The following is a 22860-nucleotide window of genomic DNA, read 5'->3' on the forward strand; positions in this document are numbered from 1 at the left end:
GGTTGATTAGGCATTGTGCCATTTTATTTCTCTTATTTACACATGCTGCAGCCCATGGAGGGGCTACGGCAGGAGTAGGAGTACAAGAATGTAATAATAAACACAACAAACAATATAAAAGAGAAAAAGAAAACATTACATAGTTATTGTAACTATAAAGAGAAACGGCAAATGGAAAGCAGTCAACAGGAAGTAATGAAAACAAATGAACTATTGACTAAAAACTGGAAAAAATAAAATCATATCAAGACCAAGAAGGCACAAAAAATAAAACGGGTGACACCAGCGAGGCACTTACACATAGGTGCAAATTGACTCTGGGAAAGTACACACACAAAAAAAAAATTGTTAATGATTTGTTGGAGCATCAAGAAACATACGAATTGGTAATAAACAGACAGCACCACCAAGTAAACAGTTCTATCTTTTGACATTCAAGGAAAAACTAAAAGTGTCGGTATGTGAAAAATATGGCTTCACATTAAAGGGACACTAAAGGGAAATACTAAGTCTCAAGCTAAAGTGATAGATTGGTACTCCAGAATCTCTAAGGCGTCAATATTATCACGAACAGAGCCTTACTAATCGAGAAATTGAGGTAAATGCAGGACATTATTAGGGACTCTCCAGGACATTCAAGCACTTGCCCGATGACGAAACCATTCCTCAGTTACATTCTGTCACTAGTACTCAACCACTCATTGCAACAAACATCCTTGTATTGTATTATAAGATGAAATAAAATGCTACTTGTCCAGTTGTATTTCATTTTTGGAAAAAGAAACTCATTGAAATTACCCTTGACAATGATGCGGGCGGTCGAAAGGTTTCATTTTCACTTGGCTCCACGCCGCCTACGCTTTCACGTTTCACTAGTTTCGTTATCGCGTAGTGCTGCGCTAGGTTTGCTGGCTCGTGAAACTAGCACAAACTGCAAGTAGCAGAGAACTCCACTTCCATGTGATTTCGCGGGATGTCCGAACGGTCTACGCCACTCGACCAAAAAAGCAGCTGCAGCGGCAAATCTACCACTCTGTCTTGGCTCGGTACCACCGTCTGTCAGGCGTCGTTTTACTCACCGACGGCAGCAAAGGGTGGTGATGGCGTATGCAACGTCACCACTTCCCCGGTTGGGTAGCGGGAGACTTGAATTTCAAAAAGGTATTCGGACCCTACAGATGCAATTTTCTCGTAAACTAAGTCTTTTCTTGGCCCGAAACAAGCATTGCGAGATTTCTGGAATGGTATGTAAACAGTCCACGTCAACTTAGTGTTTGCCTTTAGTGTCCCTTTAAGGTCATGAAGAGCGCATGTGTAGGATAGCCGGCTCTGACATAGCATACATTCCCATGATTCTACATCTAAAAAAAAGCGCATGTAGAAGACAAAGTGCCAAAACAAATCATCATTCTTCGAAAGATGAGATGAGTTAATGTTAGAATGAAGAAATTTTAGTTATTCAATATCTATGTACTGATAGATGCTGTAAAGAGGCAACCACATGCACGCTATATTCAAGCAACAGCGACAAGTGACGTCGCATAGAGCAATCACATGGTTGTGACATCACAAAAAAAGATGTCCCCACAAATTTCCATTCCTTTCTGAATAAATACAACCATACACCCATAAAAAAATCTCTAACATGCCACGAAGCCAATGCTAGTTTCTGTGGGTTTTTTTTCTTTCGAAGTAGCTGTGTAACGTACAGTGTCTTCACACCTGCACATCTTTCTCGATAAACAGAACTTCTGTTTATCAGAACATCTCTCTTCAGTCCCTTGAGGTTCTGTTTAACAAGATTCTGCTGTACTTTCATATTTGGGCCGCTGTGGATCAGTAAAAGTTCTTGAAACTTTCCAAGTGCAGAGTTTGGTTCTCTTATAATACAATGTAGCCATTACCAACTAAGGATTAACTAGGTCCAAGTAAACTTAAAGGCAGTGTCGCCAGCTGTTTGTCATTTGTGTTTTCTGGTTTACCTAGTTTTTTCTGATGATAAGAGTGAATTTTTTGGTATTGTATAAGGGTAATTAACTAACGCAGCTCAACTTTTTTTGTATCCCTTTATTACGTATTTGAAACATTCTAATAATGAATTTGGCACAGTGCTATTCAGGACAATCACATATAACTTGTTAAATAACCTGCACAGGCAGGTAAATAAGTGAAAAAAGCAAAATTGAAAAAAAGTTTTCACCGGCAAGAGGTGTGTATCGGGAAGATAACACAGATAACGTGTAGCCATCCTCGTTTATGAAGGCACTTGTACTTTCTAGCACAAAGTGTATACAATAACAGAACAAAAGTGCTAAAATTTTGCAAAACCATCACAAGTTGAACGGAACTTCTGCATCTGCAAAGTAATAGTTTTATGGCTCAGCAAGTGAATTGGTTATATTGCTACATTACAAGTTTTCCCTGTACTGAACTATAGTGTTGTGGAGCCTCATGATCTGTACAGCACAAGCCATGAACCAAAACAGCAAAGCAGTAGATACAGCCTAAAGACTTGGACATGCAGTAAAAGATGTACTGCAATCGAACCCACTTATAACAACATTCAAGGGCCACGAAAATTCCGTCGTTATAACCAATAATTGTTTTAAACGGGTCGCATGAAAAAATCAAAACAGGGTAATGGCAGAGCTGATGTGAGAAAACTAATAGCAGAGAGGTCAGTGCCCCTCCCCAGCACCTTCCTCCATCCAGCTGCTGATTGTGCTCACTCGTTTAACTGCTTTCTGGGAGCTTCAATCGCATGTAACAAGCCGCGGCTGTCAGTGTTAAAGAATAGCACTGCTATAACAACTGCAAAGAGGGGTCATAGGCGGCACAGCCGCCGATATGCAAGCACAGCCGAGGCATCGCTTTGGTGGCCCCAAAAGGGGCTTTTTAAAGATTGCGAGAAGGCTGCCGCAGCAGCCTGTAAGCTTGAGAAATCCAGAAGAAATACTGAGGTAAGGTCACCACAAGCATCTCGCCAAGCACTTCTCACTGGCTTGCACGAGAAAACCCTATGTCCATCAGCCTTGCATGCTTTACACGAAACTTGTCTACATCCTCCAAGGCATCCAGGTGCTCCACATAGTGCAGCGGAAAGTTCCTTGCGAAAACGAAGCCCCGGAGGGACTGAATTATCTGCCGGACCTCCTGCGAGGACAACGTTGAGGCAGCCTGCCCTACCGCATCATTCCTGCCGTCGTCACCGTCACTATACGATTGCCTAATCTGTTAGAAGCACTTAGTTTCCAAATCTATAGCCGTGCGCTTTGTTTTCACCGGCAATGTCATGCATTGCCGATGATTAGCAGGCGGATCAGCCATCTTCCGTTTCGGCGGCGAGTCAAACGAACTGTTGGTCAAACGAGGCTGAGAAACCGCATAGCCAGGAACGATTTCGACGCAACCAACAAAGTCGAACGCGCGCAATTAAGCTGTTTTCAGAACTGCGCTGAATGAGGAGATAGCGATAAATATGCTAGCAACCTGCGAGCAGCACGGTTGACGCAGTCCAATTGTGTTTCGGAAGGTGGGGTGGCTTAGAGCTATGGGCACAGCCCATTCGTGTTTGGAAGGGTGAAAGGGCAACAGAAGAGAGGCGTGCGGAGATGGCTGGAAAACTAGCGCGCGGCGGCTGCTGGAGCAGCGACCCATCTTGCAGCGGCTAAAATTTCTCGTTTTCATTCTTTTTTCTTTTCAAGGATTCCGCACTTCACTACCTTTCGGCTCGGACACCCAGCAGCCAAATTTTATCGTTATAACCGATAATGCGGCATCGGGGCATTGTAGTAAGCAGGTTATTTCACCGTGCAACACATACAAAAGTTGACGGTGCAGCTGCTTCTCATAGTTATAGCCAATATATTGTTAAAACGGGTATCGTTATAAGTGGGTTCGACTTTACTATCCTGGAACTACAGCAACTTCCAACATACAGAGCGGTGGTTCTACTTGTTCTAAAACTGACCAACTGGCAGAGGGGTGTATCGTCTGAACATGTAGAAGGGCGAAAGCTTGCGTAGACTGCTCGTAGACTGACCAATTGAGGTTTGGAGCAATTTCTGAAGCAGTTTGGAGCACCTAAAAACAGATTTCAGGGCACACTGGAACAAATGAATGCCAACTGCTGGACATGTTAAAGGCACTTTCAAACTCTTAAAATTGACAAGTGCCATTCCAGAATGTATTTGCTTGCTGTAAAACAATGCTGTTCCACCTCTATATACAAAAAAGGGAAGCCTAAATTTGAGTATCCCTTTAATTTAAATAAAGACAACAAACCTGTTCACCCAGCATGCTGCAATTCATTTATTGCTAAATGAGTAAAGCTACTGAGATGCTACCTTAGAGTCTTTATTAGCTAAGCCATATTTTCAGCAATGTTAGAGTTAGCATTAGCCAGCAACACCTCACCAGACTCAATGTCATTAATGTTCTGAGCCAGGCCAGCCTCCTTGAGCCCATAGTAACGCTCAAGCATTGCTTTAGATAACACCAATTCTACAGCATTAATGAGAGGGTAGCAGTAGTCATAATCAAACTTAATAAGTACAGATTAAAGGCAGTACAAGCCTATGCTTCAACATCCAGTCACGATGATGAAGTAGATCAGTTTTATGATGTTGAATTAGCGATGAGAAAAGTGCAAACTCAGTATACTATAGTCATGGGTGACTTCAATGCAAAAGTGAGGAAAAAGCAGGCTGGTGAACAAGCAATTGGCAACTACGGCGTCGATTCAAGGAACAAGCTGCAAATAATGAACACCTTCAGGAAGTGTAGGAACAAAAAGTGGATCCAGAAAAGCCCTCATGATGAAACAAGAAATGAAATTGATTTCATACTTTCTGTTGATCCCAGCATAGTGCAGGAGTGAGGGCTAGGATTCACCTCAATTTGAACAGAGAAAGAGTAGAATTGATCAAGAAGAAACAGGCCAACTGAGACGTAGTAAGGGTAAAAGCAGATCAATTCAGGTTGGCACTTGCAAACAAACATATAGGCTTAGAACAGAGAAATGAAGATGACATAAAGGCAATGAATGAAACCGTAACTAGGCTTCAGAAGCAGCAATTGAAGTAGGAGGTAAGGCACCAAGGCAACCAGTAGGTAAGCTCTCCCAAGCAACAAGGGCCTAATAAAGAAACGACAAGGAATGGAAGTGTCCAACTCAAGCGATCAGATAGAATTCTTTGAACTGTGAAAACTAATCAACAAGGAGAAAATGAGGGATATTCGAAATTATAACACGAGAAAGACTGAGGAAGCAGTAAAAATGGACACAGCCAGTAATCTGTGAGAAGAAAACTTGACAAATCAAGATGTATGCACTAAAAGATAAGCAGGGCAATATCATCAGCAATCTCGAAGATATAATAAAAGCAGCGGAAGAATTCTACACTGACCTGTATAGTACCCAAAGCAGCCACGATACCTCCACTCAAAGCAGTAATGAACAGGTTACAGAGGCCCCTTCTATAACTAGCGATGAAGTTAGAAGGGCCTTGTAAGACATGAAATGGGGAAAAGCGGCAGGAGAAGAAGTACTACCAGTCGATTTAATCAAATATGGAGGAGACATATTGAGTGAAAAACTGGTGGCTCTTTATACAAACTGTCTACCAACTTCATGGGTCCCAGGAAACTGGAAGAATGCAAACATTATATTAGTCCACAAAAAGGGAGACTTTTAAAGATCTGAAAAATTATAGGCCCGTTAGCTTACTTCCAGCATTATACAAAATATTCACCAAGATAATCTCCAATAGAATAAGGGCAACACTGGACCTCAGTCAACCAAGAAACAGGCAGGTTTCAGGAAGGGATACTCTACAATGGATAACATCCATGTCATCAATCAGGCAATCGAGAAATCCGCAGACTGCATCAGCCTCTCTACGTGGCTTTCATAGATTACGAAAAGGCATTTGATTCAGTAGAGATACCAGCAGCCGCAGAGGCATTACGTAATCAAGGAGTACAGGATGCTTTCGTAAATATCTTGGAAAGTATCTACAGAGATTCCACAGCTACCTTAATTCTCCACAAGAAAAATAGGAAGATACCTATAACGAAAGGGGTCAGACACGGAGAGACAATCTCTTCAATGCTATTCACTGCATGCTTGGAAGAAGTATTCAAGCTATTAAACTGGGAAGGCTTAGGAGTAAGAATCTACAGCGAATATCTCAGCACCCTTCGGTTTGCCGAGGGCATTGTTATATTCGGCAACACTGCAGACGAGTTACAACAAATGATTGAAGACCTTAACAGAGAGAGAGTGTAAGAGTGGAGTTGAAGATTAATATGCAGAAGACAAAGATAATAATCAGTAGCCGAGCAAGGAAACGAGTTCAGGATCGCCAGTCAGCCTCTAGAGTCTGAAGGAGTATGTTTACCTAGGTCAATTACTCACAGGGGGCCCTGATCATGAGAAGGAAATCTACAGAAGAATAAAAATGGGTTGGAGCACATTCGGCAGTCGTTGTCAGATCCTGAATGGAAGCTTACCATTATCGTTAAAAAGAAAGGAGTGCAATCAATGCATTCTATCGGTGCTGACATATGGGGCAGAAACTTAAAAAATTAAATTAGGTTATGGGGTTTTACGTGCCAAAACCATTTTCTGATTATGAGGCACACCGTAGTGGAGGAATCCGGAAATTTCAACTACCTGGGGTTCTTTAACGTCACTTAAATCTAGGTACATGGGTGTTTTCGCATTTAGCCCCCATCAAAATGCGGCCGCCGTGGTCGGTATTCGATCCCGCGACCTCGTACTCAGCAGCCCAACACCATAGTTACTGAGCAACCACGGCGGGTGGGGCAGAAACTTTGAGAGTGATAAAGAAGCTTGAAAACAAGTTAAGGACCGCGCAAAGAGCAATGGAACATAAGAATGTTAGGCGCAACATTAAGAGACAGGAAGAGAGCGGTGTAGATCAGAGAGCAGTAGATCAGAGACATTAAAAGAAATGGAGCTGGGCAGGTCATGTAATGCGTAGGTTAGATAACCGGTGGACCATTAGGGTTACAGAATGGGTGCCAAAAGAAGGGAAGTGCAGTCAAAGATGGCAGAAGACTAGGTGGACTGATGAAATTAAATTCGCAGGTTCTAACTGGAATCTGTTGGAGCAGGACAGGGATAATTGGAGATTGCAGGGAGAGGCCTTCGTCCTGCAATGAACATAACATAGGATGATGATGATGATGCACTTTTTAATTGTATTTTTTTTTCTCTAAACATTTTAAGTCTCTTCTCAGCAACTGGCTGGTTCACAACTGACACTGACTGATTGTACAGTCACCAATAATTCATTGCTCGATTATTAAGACATGCTCGATTATTCTGACTTTTTCATGGCACCATAGACTTAATGTACAAGGACAAATGAAATTTTGAACACCTTAAAGCTATGGAGATGGGTTTGCGCTAGGCTCACCCTATGAGCAACTATCAGGAAAAGGCACGACGCCCCTCCACTCGGCAACGCACAAAGGCACTACAGCAGAATTTGTCGACTCTCGGGCATGGCGCAGAGAAAACTCCAAAATCAGATTGCTAACAAGCACGGGTTATTAACCCAAGATACAACAAAGTGCAACAGTCATGGTGCCGGACAATGACTTTTGCTATAAAACCTGCCGTCACTCAGCTATCGCAGTGCAGCTTACTCCTGGGCAGAAATTCTGTAGCGATGCTTTCCGTTCAATTCTATGACGTTCTTACCATCCACCACTCATGGCCAACTGATCCCATTGATAACACAGTCAAAGCGTCTCTTTTACAACTGACGACATGTGAAAAAGAGTGTCATCGGAAAATACATCGCTACAAAATCGCGGCCTTGTTATGTTGGCAGGGGTTGAAGATTCAGTGCATGCATTGATTGTAGTACTTTTCATCTATCTGTGGCAACAGCATGACAAATGTAGAGATACGGACTGCCCAAATCAGACAAGCATATGTGCATGCAGCGACATGTTGATAAACCTTATTGAATGATTACTTTTGCAGATACTTTCCCAACATTTTGCATGACTAGCACCGCACACGATGACGGATGATAGCGTCCCTGGAAGTGACAAGAATGGCGTCACTCCTAGACGCCAAGGTGACTGATGCTAGTCACGCGAAATCCTGTGAAAGTGCAAGTATCCATGAAAGTGGTCATCAAAGAATACAGCTTACTTTTTTAGCCAATTGTGGAATAAATTCACTTGTTTTCTGCTGAATCTAACAATTAGGACTCCCAATTATTCGGACGTTTAGTGGTCCCCATCGAGCCCAAATTATTGGTCGGCAAGAGATATAATGCAGTGTTTGATTTATAAGGCCGCTTTAGACATGCGTGCTATGCACGTCTGGAAACCACATCGTCCACACAAATTTCGCGCAGTTGCCAATTTTGGCACACTTGGGAACAAAATGTGTTTACTAGGATTGTACAGGAAATCTCATTTGGTGCAATTTGGTGCATTCAATGCAAGAGTTAAATCACTGTATTTATTCCATGTGGCCTTCCCCAGTGCTTTGGTTTTGCTAAGAACTTTCAGCTTCAATAAAGGATTAGGCTTTCCTCACACGTTTTTCAAAGAAATCAACAAATATGCATAACTCCATATTGCATATGTATGCACCAAGCAAGACAAATTTACAATTATCCAAATTGCCCCCCTCATAGAAACGTTTCATAGTTCATACTTCGGGTTCACATAAACATTTCATTTCTCAGTTGAAAAATTTCACTTTTCTTTAACATTTCAAATACCGAGTTTGTTTCATAATTCCTGAAATGCAAAAATACCACAGTACACTCTTGAACTGGATGACAGCAAAAAGCACATTGTATGCAGTCACAGTGGCTGCATAAAATGTGCTTCATTGCCATTAAGTTTACGCTAATACCCATTTAAACAAAAATTTGTTTTTGTGACATCTCTGCAACCCTATATAATATTCCAAGTGCTTTTCCCACAGCAGTATGGATTCATTTCATGTTTTCTGCAATGTGTCTAGCATACTATGCAGGGCATAAAACATGCTCTTGGGACAAAGGAATAACAATGCAGTAGTGCAAACAATCGCAAGGGCATTTATTGTGCTTTTCATACACCAATGCTAACTAGCCAAATTACTGCCCATAGACATGCCGACGGGCACTGGTGAACCGAGGAAGTCCGACTCACCACAACAGGATATCGAGTGCATATGTTCGCCCCCATGCTGGACACCAATGCCTAATCGAGTATTATTGCGCAACAAAAGACACGGACGTAAGAGAGGGCGCAATAATACTTGAGTAATCGATTACCAACTTGCCCGGAATGCTGCTCTCACCAATGCCTAATCGTTCACGTGTACAGTTACGTGAACGGTGGAGCAATCAAACAATCGTGTTCATCCACCATGGTGTTTCGCTCCGAAGCCTTTTGCAGGAAAGTCCCGCAAGACATGACGTTGGGTGTACAAAATGTCCGCGCACCCGGCCGACCTCAAGCCAAAGAGGAAAAGGGTACTCCCTTTTGCTCCCAAGTAAGCTCGCCATTAGGTGGCATTAGCAGCGCCACACTCGCGCTATCTCTCGTATTATTCTGCAACTACACCAACAGCCAACAGCACACAGTCACGCAGAAGCCACATTACAAGATACGCGAGCCAAGCAGAGAAAACAATATCAGGGGAAGCGTGAAAGTCTAGCATCCCCACAAACTAAAATAGTCTTGACACAATGAAACTTTGAATCCATACTATTAAAGTGCAGTTATCTATTTGCATATATGGCTCAATATATTTACGGGAGGGGAGGGAGGAAACGCTCTTTCCAAGCAGGATCTGGAATATATACACACGATCTGCAGTTAATGTTTTGGATACTCTGTATTACTTACAGACAGCTACTTCACAGTCACTACGGGAGGCAATAACGTATTGCATTACTATCATTGCAAAAGAATCGGATGTCAAAGTGCTCTCACACATCCATACAAATGTATTTTGTTTATAGCACATAAAATGAAGGGCATAGAAAATCAAAATGGGTTTTTGAAAGGTTATTCGATGCTATCGCTGCCTCTATTTATTAAATAAGACCATTATTAATAAGGTTATCGGGACCTCTCGCACCTTAAACATGTCTTTCTACACTGCTGTTCAATTTGATTTGCAGTACAGTATTAACAGTCTCAGTAGTGTACTGTCAGTACATTACAGATATTGTACTTGTATTTCTCCACCTGCAATACTTCAGTCTTTTATACTTTTAGTGCTACAATCTTTCTGCCAATTCATTTTATGATCTTACCTTTTTAAGCGGATCAAAGTGATTCTGTAGCTGGCAAGTATGCTCCTCTCTAGGCAAAGTGTAATACATTAGATTTCAACCGTTTTATCATTGTTGTTGTTGTTTAACATGGAGCACAATTCTTCTTACATGGAGCACAATTCCTCTTGAGCTAGATTACTCTCATAGGAAGACATTAACTGCCTGAGAAATCAAATTTAGTAGTCGACTCATTGTTGATGTTTCACTGATTAACTAATTAGTTTATGGCACATATTGCAATTTACAAATGGTAGCTGGTGACTAAAAAATCATATCCACTTGGAACAAATTCTGAGGATGACACCAGTCTTGAGATATGACTTCCCACAAGTTTGTGATGAAATGCCTTGGTGTTACAGTAATTTTTTAGCTTCAATGCGCAAAAAGGTGTTTTGTTGATAAAGTAAGTGGAACAACAGCGCATTTCTATCACAAGTTTGACAGCACTTATTACAAAACTGGTGCTGGTTTTAAAATTCGTTCCAAGTGGATGTGCCTTGTGAAATTACTGGCTCCAATCCGTGTATTGCAGTATGTGCACTGAAGTAATTAATTTAAAGTTAATTAGTTAAGCTTTGTTAATCAGTGAATTATGTATTTTGATTTCCACTGTAACTGATGTCCACTTCAAGTAATCCAGTTCCATAAGTTAGATTTGTGCTTATGCCACAGGCGATTTTCTTTTAATTCTGTTAATGTGTAAAAAAACTATATACAGCACCTGTGTATAGAACTGAATGATATAATTCGAAAATATTTTACTTGTGTTAAATTACTACTGCAATTTTGCAGAAGGAGGGCCTCCACACTTATTTTCATGTACATCTATGCTGCAAGGCAAGCTGCCCAAATAAAAAAGGAAGAGTCAAGTATTATTGCCATGATTCATATTCAACAGAGACCCAAATTAACATTAGCACACCCTCAATTTCATCCATTATATGATGCAACACCCATGTCAAGCAATTTTGGAAATTAATCAGTGCACAGTGCTAGAATTATTGTGAACATGTTTGTGTCAGACTAGAGGACAACTAACATTATGCACTGACCTGTGCTAAACTCGTTTACACAACATTCAAGGTCACAAAATACAAGGCAAACAAAAAAAATGATTGGAGTAGGCTGCAGTAGCCCAAAGACGTTGACATCGATCTCGACTGCTTGAAAGTTTAAAGAACCCCTTCCTCTTTATCAGATTTTACTCCTGGAAAGCTGCTGTGCACCATTCACAGCACCTTCTACAATCACTCATCACGAAAAAGCATGCCACCCTAAAGGTAACTACAATATGAATACACTCGACACCCCAGATGACAGTTTTCCTATCTCAAGTTACTTAGCTATAGAAGCCAGGCTATGGAGGCATTGGACGGCCACATATCAAGGTCAAAAACAAAGCAAGGCCTGCTCTAAAGCACCTATACGCTCTTGCGTTTAGAAGTTTTCGCAAGTAAGGCTGCATGAAGAGCAGTATAATACTTGCATAATATTTGACAACCCAGCGATGCTAAACATTGTTCAACTCAGTACAGCACTTAACCCTCACTTACAGTGATGTGTGTATCTGTATGTAAAATGACCTGCCTCACATGTATGCTCTTCTTTTTGTTGTATTCCGCTTACTAAGCTGTACCACCTTGCTATGATCACATGATAGAGATTGCAGTATCTATAAATAAATAAGTAAAATATCATTCGTTCCGAAAGACCAAAGCTGCATCAAATAACCTCAATGATTAGACACTAAAGAAAGCAAGACAGTAAAGACCACCTTGAGGTCCCTGTGCACAATGGGTGTCTGACAATGGTGCAGCCTTGACACCGCCTCACAAATGTCACAGAAGATCTTGAGAACTTCCTGCTCTGAGAATCCGGTGTGGAGCTTCTCATTCATCAGCTGCAGCACATGCCCTGCACAAAATGGCCATTCATTTCACACAGGATCTGCACAAACTTGGCAAGACCATCAGATAAGCATACAAGATTATGCAAATATTAATTTTTAATATAAATCAAACACTATCTCTTATTCAATTCATATGAAAGTTAAGAATTTAAATATCAAGATGTCAGAGTGTTCCTTCAGGTCAAATAATATGGTGTAGCTATACTAATTAAGGTTATTAGCGGTGAGAACTTGGAGTTGTGCCCTCTCGCGAGTGACATCATGGCCAGGACGCCGCTGGCTCCGGCTCGCTCGACTGCCACGTGCGCTTGTTCTCTTCATGTATGCTTGGGGTATAAGTAGCTCAAGCCATACTTATTGAAGGATATGCAGGCTTCTTTCTGCTGCAATGCCTGAACCACAGTTTCTTCTTCAGAAGCGCATGAGTCGAGAAAATTTGCGGCTTAGATATCACGAGCTATGTAGCATTGAAGGGGTCTACTGGTTTTGTAATGCATATATGCGCCGTGCCTATCCATAAATTTTGTGTAAAATGAATGTCTGCAAAATTAAACAAGCAAAGTTGTGTATGATGCTTTGCTAAACACTTAACATTTCCTTAGTACTTAGCTATGAGAGACGTTGCATTTTACAAGGAAGAAAAATCTTGGTATTTGGTGTCAACATGTCATCCATGTTGGAAAGACACTGCCCAGCGAAGTTGTCATCATGATTCTTATTACTCTGGTGAGTTGTTCTATTCAAATATGGCCACTTGATCAATGCATAAAAGAAAAAGTTAGGCAGCCATTTCGTATGAAAAAGTTCGCTGCTACTTTCTCCACTCTCTGAAACAAGCCCCCATAAAACGAATTGCTTATGGCTGCTAACATGACGGCGCATCATGTAGAGTATTAACATGCTTAATTCACAAATACCATAGTAGCAATCACCTGAAAGAAAAGTTTTGTGGTTAAAATCGAGAGCCAATCAGCTTCAAGCGATGAAATGCTTCATGGTGGCCCTCAGTAGACTTTATTGAATATATGGCACGCCCCTCACACAACGGTAGCAACCGACTGTTGTTATGGTGAAGCATGCATTTGTTCGCAAAACTGATCAGTTCACTACAACTTCAAATTGAAACCATGAAGCAGTTTTTTACAGAGCCAATTACAATGCTTAAGTATACTCGAGGTACTACAGCTCAGCTTAGGGTGCCTAGAAAAGGAAAATTCAAGCACCTTCTGCCTCACCATGTCTCGATCCAGTGTTTAATTATACAAAGGGAGAACTATTAGCTTTGTCAGTACATAAAAAAAAAAGTTGCAAACCTTCATAAAGAAGACACCACAAGTCTCACATATTTCACTTGATTTTTGACCCTCCTCCGGGGAATTATGATATCTTCAATATGACCCATACTACTAATGAATGACATTTCGGCTTCTTTATGGCTGCAGTCATACGGTCCAAAAGATATATTTCACAAAAAATTTCGGGCCGAGCCAGAGTGTGTCAGTTCGCCAAACAGATTCGTGAGGTATATACTCAAGCAACAGACACCAGTAAATTGCTCAAGTGAGTTGAACATGTAGCGTGGAAAAGGAAATATATATTGGTGCATTCGTTTTCGTATTCTGCAAATAGTTCTAAGCCTTCATTAGCTTCAAGTCAAATTACCGGCACCTAAAATAAACACATGAATAACCCCCTAATTTTGAGAAGCAGTTAAAGAAGCAAGTGGTGCATGTAGAATCTAAACTGCAGTGTTAAGTCCCTGTGTTACTGCCGAGCGTTTATGTGAAGAAATGCAAAAAATCCATATTATACCATAAACTACTCGTCGTGAGCAAACCTGTTTTAGCGGATTAAAATCAAGGTAACTGTTGTAGAAGTCATATATAGCTGCATTTGTGACATTCTTTTTGCATCCAGGCAGGTATGGTATCATAACTGGATTCTTATATGCTATGTTTTTGTAGTTGTCAATCCGTGCATGAAAAACCTGCAATGGGCTGGTCTGCACTCCTTCAGCTGGCACTGCAGCATTCCCTTTGACAACAGCATTGTCGTCTAAGAAATAAGCTCTTTGAATAAATTTTCGCAAACGAAGACTCGGAAAAAGTATATTTCAGACGACCACCATAAGTATACAAGCAGAGGGATCGAGAGCGAACAAACGAAAACAGAGCAGAAGGTGCCCGGACTCCGCCCTAACTGCAGCAGACAGGCGCGAGTCCATGCCCTGACGTCACGCAAGCAGTGCTCAAAGTGCCCCTGTAGTTCGTTCTCGGGGCTAATTGGGAGCTTCAAGCAGAAGGGCCTTTTCAAGTGTCAACAGTATACTTGTCACTTGAAATGTGCAGTGTTAACTTGGCCAGAAGTAGTCCTGCAATCACCCAAATGGCCCTTCTGCAGGGAGCATTGTTGCAAAAAATGAGCACCAATTAGTGAGCTAGCATGTGGTGCAGCAAGCTTATTACACAATCACTTGCACCAATCTAATTAGCAGTGCCTTCGTTTAACTTTGCCTGAAGAGGTGCGATGTTATGTACATTAAAGAATGCCTGGCTTCCTCGGCACCTCTCTTCACCATGCTAGCTTTACTAAAGTGGCACATGCATATGACATTCCAGTATTACATTTACATGTTACACAAATCATTTTACACCTTGCATTAGTGCATAAGAAGCCAAACTCTCCACGTGCACCTAGTTGCACATAGCGCTTTGTTTTATTACCCGCATACCTATCTAGACTACTCAGTCACCTGGACTTCCTGCTGCAAACAACATTACAGGTTTTCAGAGTAAATTCTTGCTCACAATATAGTGTCGATTGCATTGTTTTCTAATGCCTTTCATTCAAATGACAACATATTTAGTATTCCATATGTCTACCCAACTTTTCACAAATATCCTTATCTAACCTAACCTACCAAAAAGTAAAACACCAGTTTGATATAGTATATAATGCACACAGAGAGTCGGTAAAATTTACCTTGCAGAAGGCAGAAAACACTACATGATGGCACAGGATTAAGGAGCACTAAACAGCATATTAAGTTCAGCTATACACAGAAAATATTGCTATCTGCCTTGCTGTAGCAGAGTGCTACAAAAGGGTCTTTTTAATATCCTATAAAAGTAAACTTTGCAGCTAAAAAAAAAAATTGACATGTGAAGACTGTTGACATGTTTGAGATTGGGCCAGTCTCCCAGATGTGTAGCTTGCCCATCTCAGACTTTCTTCTAAAAGAACATGGCTACTGATGGTTTTGCACCAGTCTTTACCCAAAATATTTTTGTTGAAAAAAGTTTCTCATCACATGACATACTTTGCTGATGCAGATGGAACATGGTGCCAGAAGAAAATTATTCTAAAGGTTATCTGGTGTGTAGCTCTTCACAACCTTGCCTCTAGAACCCTTAAACAGCTTTTTCAACATGTAGTAGTGTTTATAGGCAATTTTATTAGGGAAACATTAATTGAGAGTCCTAAATGTTTCCAAAACCTACCAAATTGGCCATTTCTTACTGGTAAAACTACTACTGATTTAAACTGAATTGACTATATCTCGTTATCACTTGGGGAGAGCCGTGGAAAAAAGCTGCACGAGCAGCTTGGTGAACCTGTCAACCCCTACAGTGTGCGGACGCATTCAGCAGCAGTACATACGTGGTGAAAATTGAACAAACAATTATCTGCCTATTCGCACGAATTCCACAAATTTTAACATGAATTACAGCATTGAAGGTATTTTAAACATATAGCAAAGTATGCAGTCAAATGAAAAAATGCACTGCAGTATCAATAGATCAGCAATGGAGGAAATAATATAGCACATTAAATGCTAATACGACAAATAGTTAGTGAAAACTGTCCTAGAACTGTACTTGAGTAATTTGTCTGGAGCACTTGGCATGGAATGACTTTATACAAGGAACCAACTCGTCCAGCTTTCAGTAAATGCACACTAATGTGTAATGGCACCACTGCTGGCCCTACAAGACACAAGGGCCATCAACTTTGAAGCTTGCAGTAGAAACTGCTCTTTCACCATACTGTGCAAGAATCAGAAATGTTTTTACCTTCACTGTGAAAGTATGGCAAACAAGAATACAAGAGACACCAGTCTTTCGGGAGTCCTGTTGTTTTAACATGAGAACTTTCTCACAATAATAACTGCCGTTTTTGCTTCCAGGGTTAGAAGGTTCACATAAATCAAGACTAGATACATGTTCCAGCTGTCTTTCTAGCAGAAATAATCACAGTGAATGTTGCAAAGCCCAATTCATTTTAGTTTGGACATACTCATTTACTACATGTTCAGACATGTTTTGGTGAGTATACCAATACACATTTCACTTTATTAAAAAGCTTATAATGTCCAATGCTGCCTCTACTGTGCTCAGTAGGTAAATGCACTGTCTATCACTAAATCATTAGCTTGATTACAAGCAAATCAGATATCTTAAAAACAAAGGTTACGGCGCTAAGCAGACGAGGACAAGGTGAGACACAAACGACACATACGGGCGCCAACTTCCATATGTTTATTCACCAGAACCCACGTAAGGTTACACACGAAAGTTAAGTGAAAACTAATCCCAGTAGAGATAAGCAAGGGTGATAGGAGTTAACACTGCTCGTAGGTTAGTGATCTGCACTGAATTATCATGGCAGGTACATATGAGCACGCATGCATTACCGGCATAACTTGAGAATCCAACCAAATATGGCAGCTGCACGTTCTAATCTCAGCGGCAATTACAGGCTATCATTTATGAATGACATTTCTTAGTGACTTAATACTAGTGACGGCGTGCTAAAACACTTATTCCTGCTCTTTCTATGAAGAAAGCCTCGGCTATCTCCATTTTAGTGCGGTTTCTTGCTTTCCTAAGAAAGGTCATTTTGTCAAAGTGTGGCACACAGCCACAGCACTTGCAGTGGTCTGCCAAGTGGCTGCCGATGTTGCTGTCGACCGCCAACCGGTGCTCCCTCGTTGGATCATTGAAGCATCGTCCCGTCTGTACAATATACACCTTGCCAAACTTCAGAGGAATATTGTAAACGACATCGCTAACACAATCGGTGTAGCTTGTGACCTGCTTCTTGGAGCATGTAGCCGGCAGCTTATTCACCATCAAAGCAAAAATTTTGGCCAATCTGCATGGGGCAGAAAACAATGCGCACATCGTATCTGGCTGCGACCTTCTTTATATTGCGGGACAGCTTATGTACGTACGGAATTATGTGTGTGTTCGTTTTTCCTTTTGACTTCCGCACTTTTTTCCAGTATTTTACCTTCTGCAAGAGGCTTTCGCATACACCCGTAATACCAGAGGGAAGAAATCGAGCACCTTTGAATCGACTAATCCGATTACTAAAACCTGTACCAAGATTTAACTAACACCTTCTTGACAGAGTCTGGTGGACTAGATTTAACCTGGGAATTGCCCACAGAATAACTCAATTCAATTTCTGGACCTTAAACTTAGCTTTAAGAAGCCCTACATGTGCTGGATGTATGACCCAAGGACTAAGAAAAGCCTTCTACCATTTGACAGAGTACATTCTAAGCTGATCAGAGGGTAATAGCTCATGCATGCCTCAATTTGGCATTAATGGAGTCATGCGAGCTCAATCTTGTTACAGGTTTTAGTAATCAGATTAGCCAATTCGAAGGCACTCAATTTCCTCTCTCCGTTATTACGGGTGTGTGTGAAAGCCTCTTGCAGAAGGTAAAACACGAGAAAAAAGTGCTTCCTGGGTTTTATTTCAGACTACTATGTGCAGTCACTGGGCAGCTACATTTAAACACACTGTAGTGGAACACTCTGGTATCTGAGCATGAATCACAGCAGTGTCACAAACACTGGCGAATGTAGAAACAAATTCATGCTCTACTTAATTCGGCTAGTTCAGTTCATGACTTATATGGCACGACTACTTCACAAAAAATAAAAACTTCTTTTCAAAGCATTCTTATAAGAGTTGCTTGGTGCCATTTTGATGTCATTTACTTTTGCTGGCTACAGTGGCCAGGGTATTAAAGCAGTTCGTTAAAGGGAAACGAAATTGTGGAGGAGCAGTTTTCAATACTTGGCTCCTCTGAACAAACCTTTCTTATGAAAACCACAGTGAGCCAGTTTCAAGATTGGCATTGGTGACATTTGCGGTGCACACAGCTTCGTGTGGATGTCTGCGTATTCCACCCCTGCCCCTTTCCACCCAGAACAGGACCAAGTGACAGCTCGGCTGTCACTGACCTGTTGTTCTATCCCCGGGAGGTCCAGTGAATCCAGCTGCTCTTTCCTGAATGCTAATCTGAGTAGCAGTGCCATGCATTCTGCACGTGTGTGGCTGTACTTCAACAGGCCATTCTCGCGGTTTAGCTGAGCATGGCCGGAAGAACGAGGATATAATTCTCGTCAAGAAAGAGTCTGCCCAGTAGACCTTCCAGGCTGGAGCGATGGATGAGTGATAGTGCAGCCATCGCTCCATCCCACTGAAGATGCAAAAGAGAGGAGCAGGGATGGTATAATAGGCAAACACATACACAAAGGTGACAGGGTCCGCTACAATCCCCATTTTACTGACAGTGTAGGATTAAGCAGAAAAATGCATTCGCTCACAATTTTCTGGTAATTTTCACATAAGAATGGCAGGTTTTCAAACTGAAACAGTGATGCTGTTTCATAAAAAAAAAAAAACAAATTTCCCCAAAACTGGCAAGAAACACTTTCATTAGCTCGTACAATACTGATGATTTGTTTATTGCTGAGAAAAGAGTAGGAGTGCCGTATTCTTTGTTCAAGCTAAGCTGTGGTAAAAGATGCAATTTCACAATAAACAGACTGACCTTTGTAGTAGTGCATGAGCATGAGGACCTCATAGACGCCACCACCAACATGGTTGATAACAGAATCCACAAAGCCAATTATGTTCTTGTGGCCGCTCAGATTACTCTGTAAGATGAGCACAAGCAATTATAGCATTGATTGATTGATTGATTGACTGATTGAGTTTGACATTCCAAATCAACACAGGGGCTATCATACACTTGTGTGGAGCCCGAATCGATGTCAACGGACCGGAATCCTTAATGTTCAGTGTCCTTAAATTTAAGTAAACAAGCATTCTTGCATTCAGCCCACATTGGAATAAGGCAACCACAGCCAGGTATTGAACCCTCAACTTAGAGCTCAGCAGCAGCAGCAGTACATACGCCAGAGCCTTAGAGGCATCATAACGGAAAACACAAATTACCAGAAAAAAAATTATAGAAAAACTGCCTACAATATATTTGGAGTGTTTAACCCTTTGGGTGCCAGATGTTTTTCAGAAGAGTAATAAATTCAACTAGACCAAGTAACTCATTACAAGGCTTTAAATTCAAATGCTATTTACTGATGATATATCTATGAACATTTTACATAATTGTTAATATGAAAATTTAATAAAAATTGCAATGTATGCTAATCAATGATCTAATTAGATAATTAGTGTGTCAGGCAGCATGGCTTCTCTGTAGTCATTGTCCCTTGAAAGCACCTTGTGATGAACATCAAAATGTTCTGAATGGGAGCTCACAAGAGGTTCTTGAATTGCTGCATCGTTCAAAAAATGAGTAGGCTTTCTGTACGCGACTGCCATGTCAGAAAATGAGACAAGCAACATGAATAGATAGGGTTTGTTGCACGATTTGTCGTATAAAAACAAAACCTACCATAAAATTTTAGTTTAACAAACTTCTGAGAAGATTGTGCAACCAGTCTGTGGATGTTTCCTATTCAAAAACTGTCTCAAGCAAGGCCAGGAGTGTACATCGGCGGTCAGATGATTATGCCGAAGCACAGCACATAAAGGTTAAGCTACATAAAAATGCGAGTTCAACCACTAAGTCAACAGGACGTCAAACAAACAAGCAAAGGGATGAGACATGAGATGAACTCCTCTCATTAAAGAGACCCTGAAACGGTCTTGATGATTTTGTACCAAAGTAGTGAGTCGTTACAGTAGGTCCCTCTGATCATCACTTGATGCATCTAAGTGCTCCGCTTAATGCGTGTAATTTATTATAAGGTTTTAAAATTTTACATCGCTGCCAATTACAGCACACCACTCGGGTGAATTTTCAGCCACCCCTAACCATTTGACGTAAATTGCCCTAATGACGCTAGTACGGCAAGCTATCCGACTGGCTGCCCAGGGTGCATCATCAATATTTTTCCCAACTTAATGATGAACAAATGTTGTTTGTAATAGTTGTAATGCTAGTTAATTTATTTCTATAAAAATAAAGTAACAGAAAGAGAAAGCACATGGGCAATTTCTCACTGCACTTCCAGCATAAAGCAATGTCTTCTGCTTGTGTTACAACATGCTCCATGTTGACAAGAGCTCCGTGGTCAGCGTTAGTCTCGATCTTTTTCACAAGCGCCATGGCTCGCCCTTGTTACGTTGTGGGTGGCAAACGTAGCGACTGGCAATATGTGAAGCTGCGACATCGCGTGCATCTGCAAGGCAGCAGACAAGTGGAGTGGCTGCAGCGGATCGGACTGTCACTATCCGATCAGAGCCAGGATTTGCACGTTTGCAGCCGTCACTCACTTTACGCCAGAGGATCACTACCACAATAGTGTTTCGCGTGTCCGGTATTCTGGTAAACGCAAGCGCAAACAGACTGGGCCTGGCCGTTTTACCGTGCAGTTTTACGGGATGAATAGGGGCACAAACGTGAACGGCCTGCATGGTGCAGCCACCTGGTGGCACAGAGCTCAACCAAACACAGTAGCAGTAACCAAGTGTATTCTACTTTGCTGCTGGTGTAAATTTTCCACAGGAGCGTAATCACTAATCGTGAACACGTTTTTGTAAATGTAAAATGTTTTAAATTTGGTTAGAGCAATATTAGCTCTTTGGTTGGCTGGTTAAGCTCTGCTCCGCCAGGTGGCTGGGCCATGCAGACCAATCAGGCCGCTCGCTTACGTCTATACCAAGGCTCCTCCATCAGCTTGAGTTTATGCCTCCACCCATCCGTCAAAATGCCCATCTCGCCTGAGGTTACCGGAATACCGGACACGCTCACCGCTGAGACAGAAATGCTCGCAACACACGTTGCGTCGATAGCTCTTGCTTGGGATTGACTGCAAGGCAGCTGGCAGAGAGCTGGAGAGGCTTCGTTCACTCGCTCCTAGTCAACCGGAAGTAGATGACATGACATACCATCATGATGCAGAGGCAGTGAAGGCAGAGCTTAGCCTTGATCACTTGGCGAACGAGTTGAGGAGAAAATGCATGGCTATGGAGGAGGGTAACTTGTAATCATCTGTAGCTCTCTTAATATGAGACGTTTCACACAAATTGCAGTGCGATTTATTAACTGCAGCTGTACCATACGTGTCTACAAAATTTGTCCGAACCGTTTCAGGGAACCTTTAACGTTAGAAATTTCACAAGCAAGGCACATCCACAGATATGTTATACGCAAACCATATAGCAAACCATCCTTTACAGCATGCTTTTATCTATGTAGCCCCATGGTATCTTTTCAAGTTAACTTTATAATTTTTATGTCACATCAACGTCTGAACTTAGGCCCCATTTCAGGCACCTTCTATGCATCTTTCCAAATGGGAACTATCAAAGCAATGGATGTTTGCAACAGGCAGTTTTGAGCACTGTTGCTGATTCAATAAAAAACATGTTCAGTCGAGAGAGTCAACAGTTTCACGTAAATAGCACCAGCAATATGGCCCCTAATACACATACCATGTATGACAGGCTTTCAAGATTTGACCATTTCTTATCAGCTATTTAGGTGCAATAATGTTCTAATTTAGGTACCATGTAACCGTACTGATTCTAATTGGAATCATGCAATCAAATTCACAAAGTCATAAGGTCTCCAGCGTTCGGTTGGTATTTTTCATCTCCTGTTTGATTCGAGATGACTTCACACCAAAGGAGTAATTTTTTTTTCCAGCCATGCACTCATAATCAAGGCCTGAAAGGTTAAAGCGCTCAAGTTATGGATGCTCTTCAAGCCAGTACACAAAGAATCTAACATGCGGGGCTTAAAAACAAAATAAAGTAAAAATAATCAAAATCTGAATAAAGTACAGCCACAGTCTAAAGACAATAAACAAGTAGCAGTACAGCGCTGCCACGTCCAATATTTTGGAGTACATTCAAAGTCCAAGTAACAGCACTCATATGGTTGTAAGAAAACGTATGGTTCACATACAACAGATTTGTGCCAATTAATACGCCAATTTTGTGTAAAGCGGTGAGGTGCTAATGGCAAAGTGTTTTGTACTGCAGTTGAAGGGGTAAACAAGCACCAAACTTTGCAAAAATCTAGACTAATCAGCCACCTTAGCATTGTAAACAATTTAACAAGAGTGCACTAATGATGCTCACTGTGCCTGTTAACATTAACGAAGTTTCACAAAAATGAAAGGATCCTTGCAAACATGGCATTGACATAGCCTTTCCTGCATGCATAAAGCTTCACTACTTCACATATAAATAGTCCATTTACTTATTGTAATTCCTCAAAATACCAACTACTCTACCACTGACAAATAAGTGCTGCTGCATATATGTCGCATGCGTACCGAAATACGGTGC

At 41.3% G+C, this 22860-nt stretch overlaps 1 protein-coding gene across 4 annotated transcripts in view; it reads right to left on the reverse strand.

Annotated features, from left to right (window-relative positions):
- The window catches only part of Nak (Numb-associated kinase), a 125018-nt gene that overhangs the window by 98225 nt on the left and 3933 nt on the right, over window positions 1-22860 (reverse strand). For all 4 annotated transcript variants that reach the window (XM_075696111.1, XM_075696104.1, XM_075696097.1 and 1 more), the window contains exons 3-4: window positions 19088-19193; window positions 12103-12242 (exon numbers count right to left, since the gene is read on the reverse strand). In XM_075696111.1, the coding sequence (XP_075552226.1) occupies window positions 12103-12242; window positions 19088-19193 (246 nt within the window). The remainder of the gene's footprint in view (window positions 1-12102; window positions 12243-19087; window positions 19194-22860) is intronic.

Source organism: Dermacentor variabilis, chromosome 1 (assembly GCF_050947875.1).
Source record: "Dermacentor variabilis isolate Ectoservices chromosome 1, ASM5094787v1, whole genome shotgun sequence".
NCBI lineage: Eukaryota > Metazoa > Arthropoda > Arachnida > Ixodida > Ixodidae > Dermacentor > Dermacentor variabilis.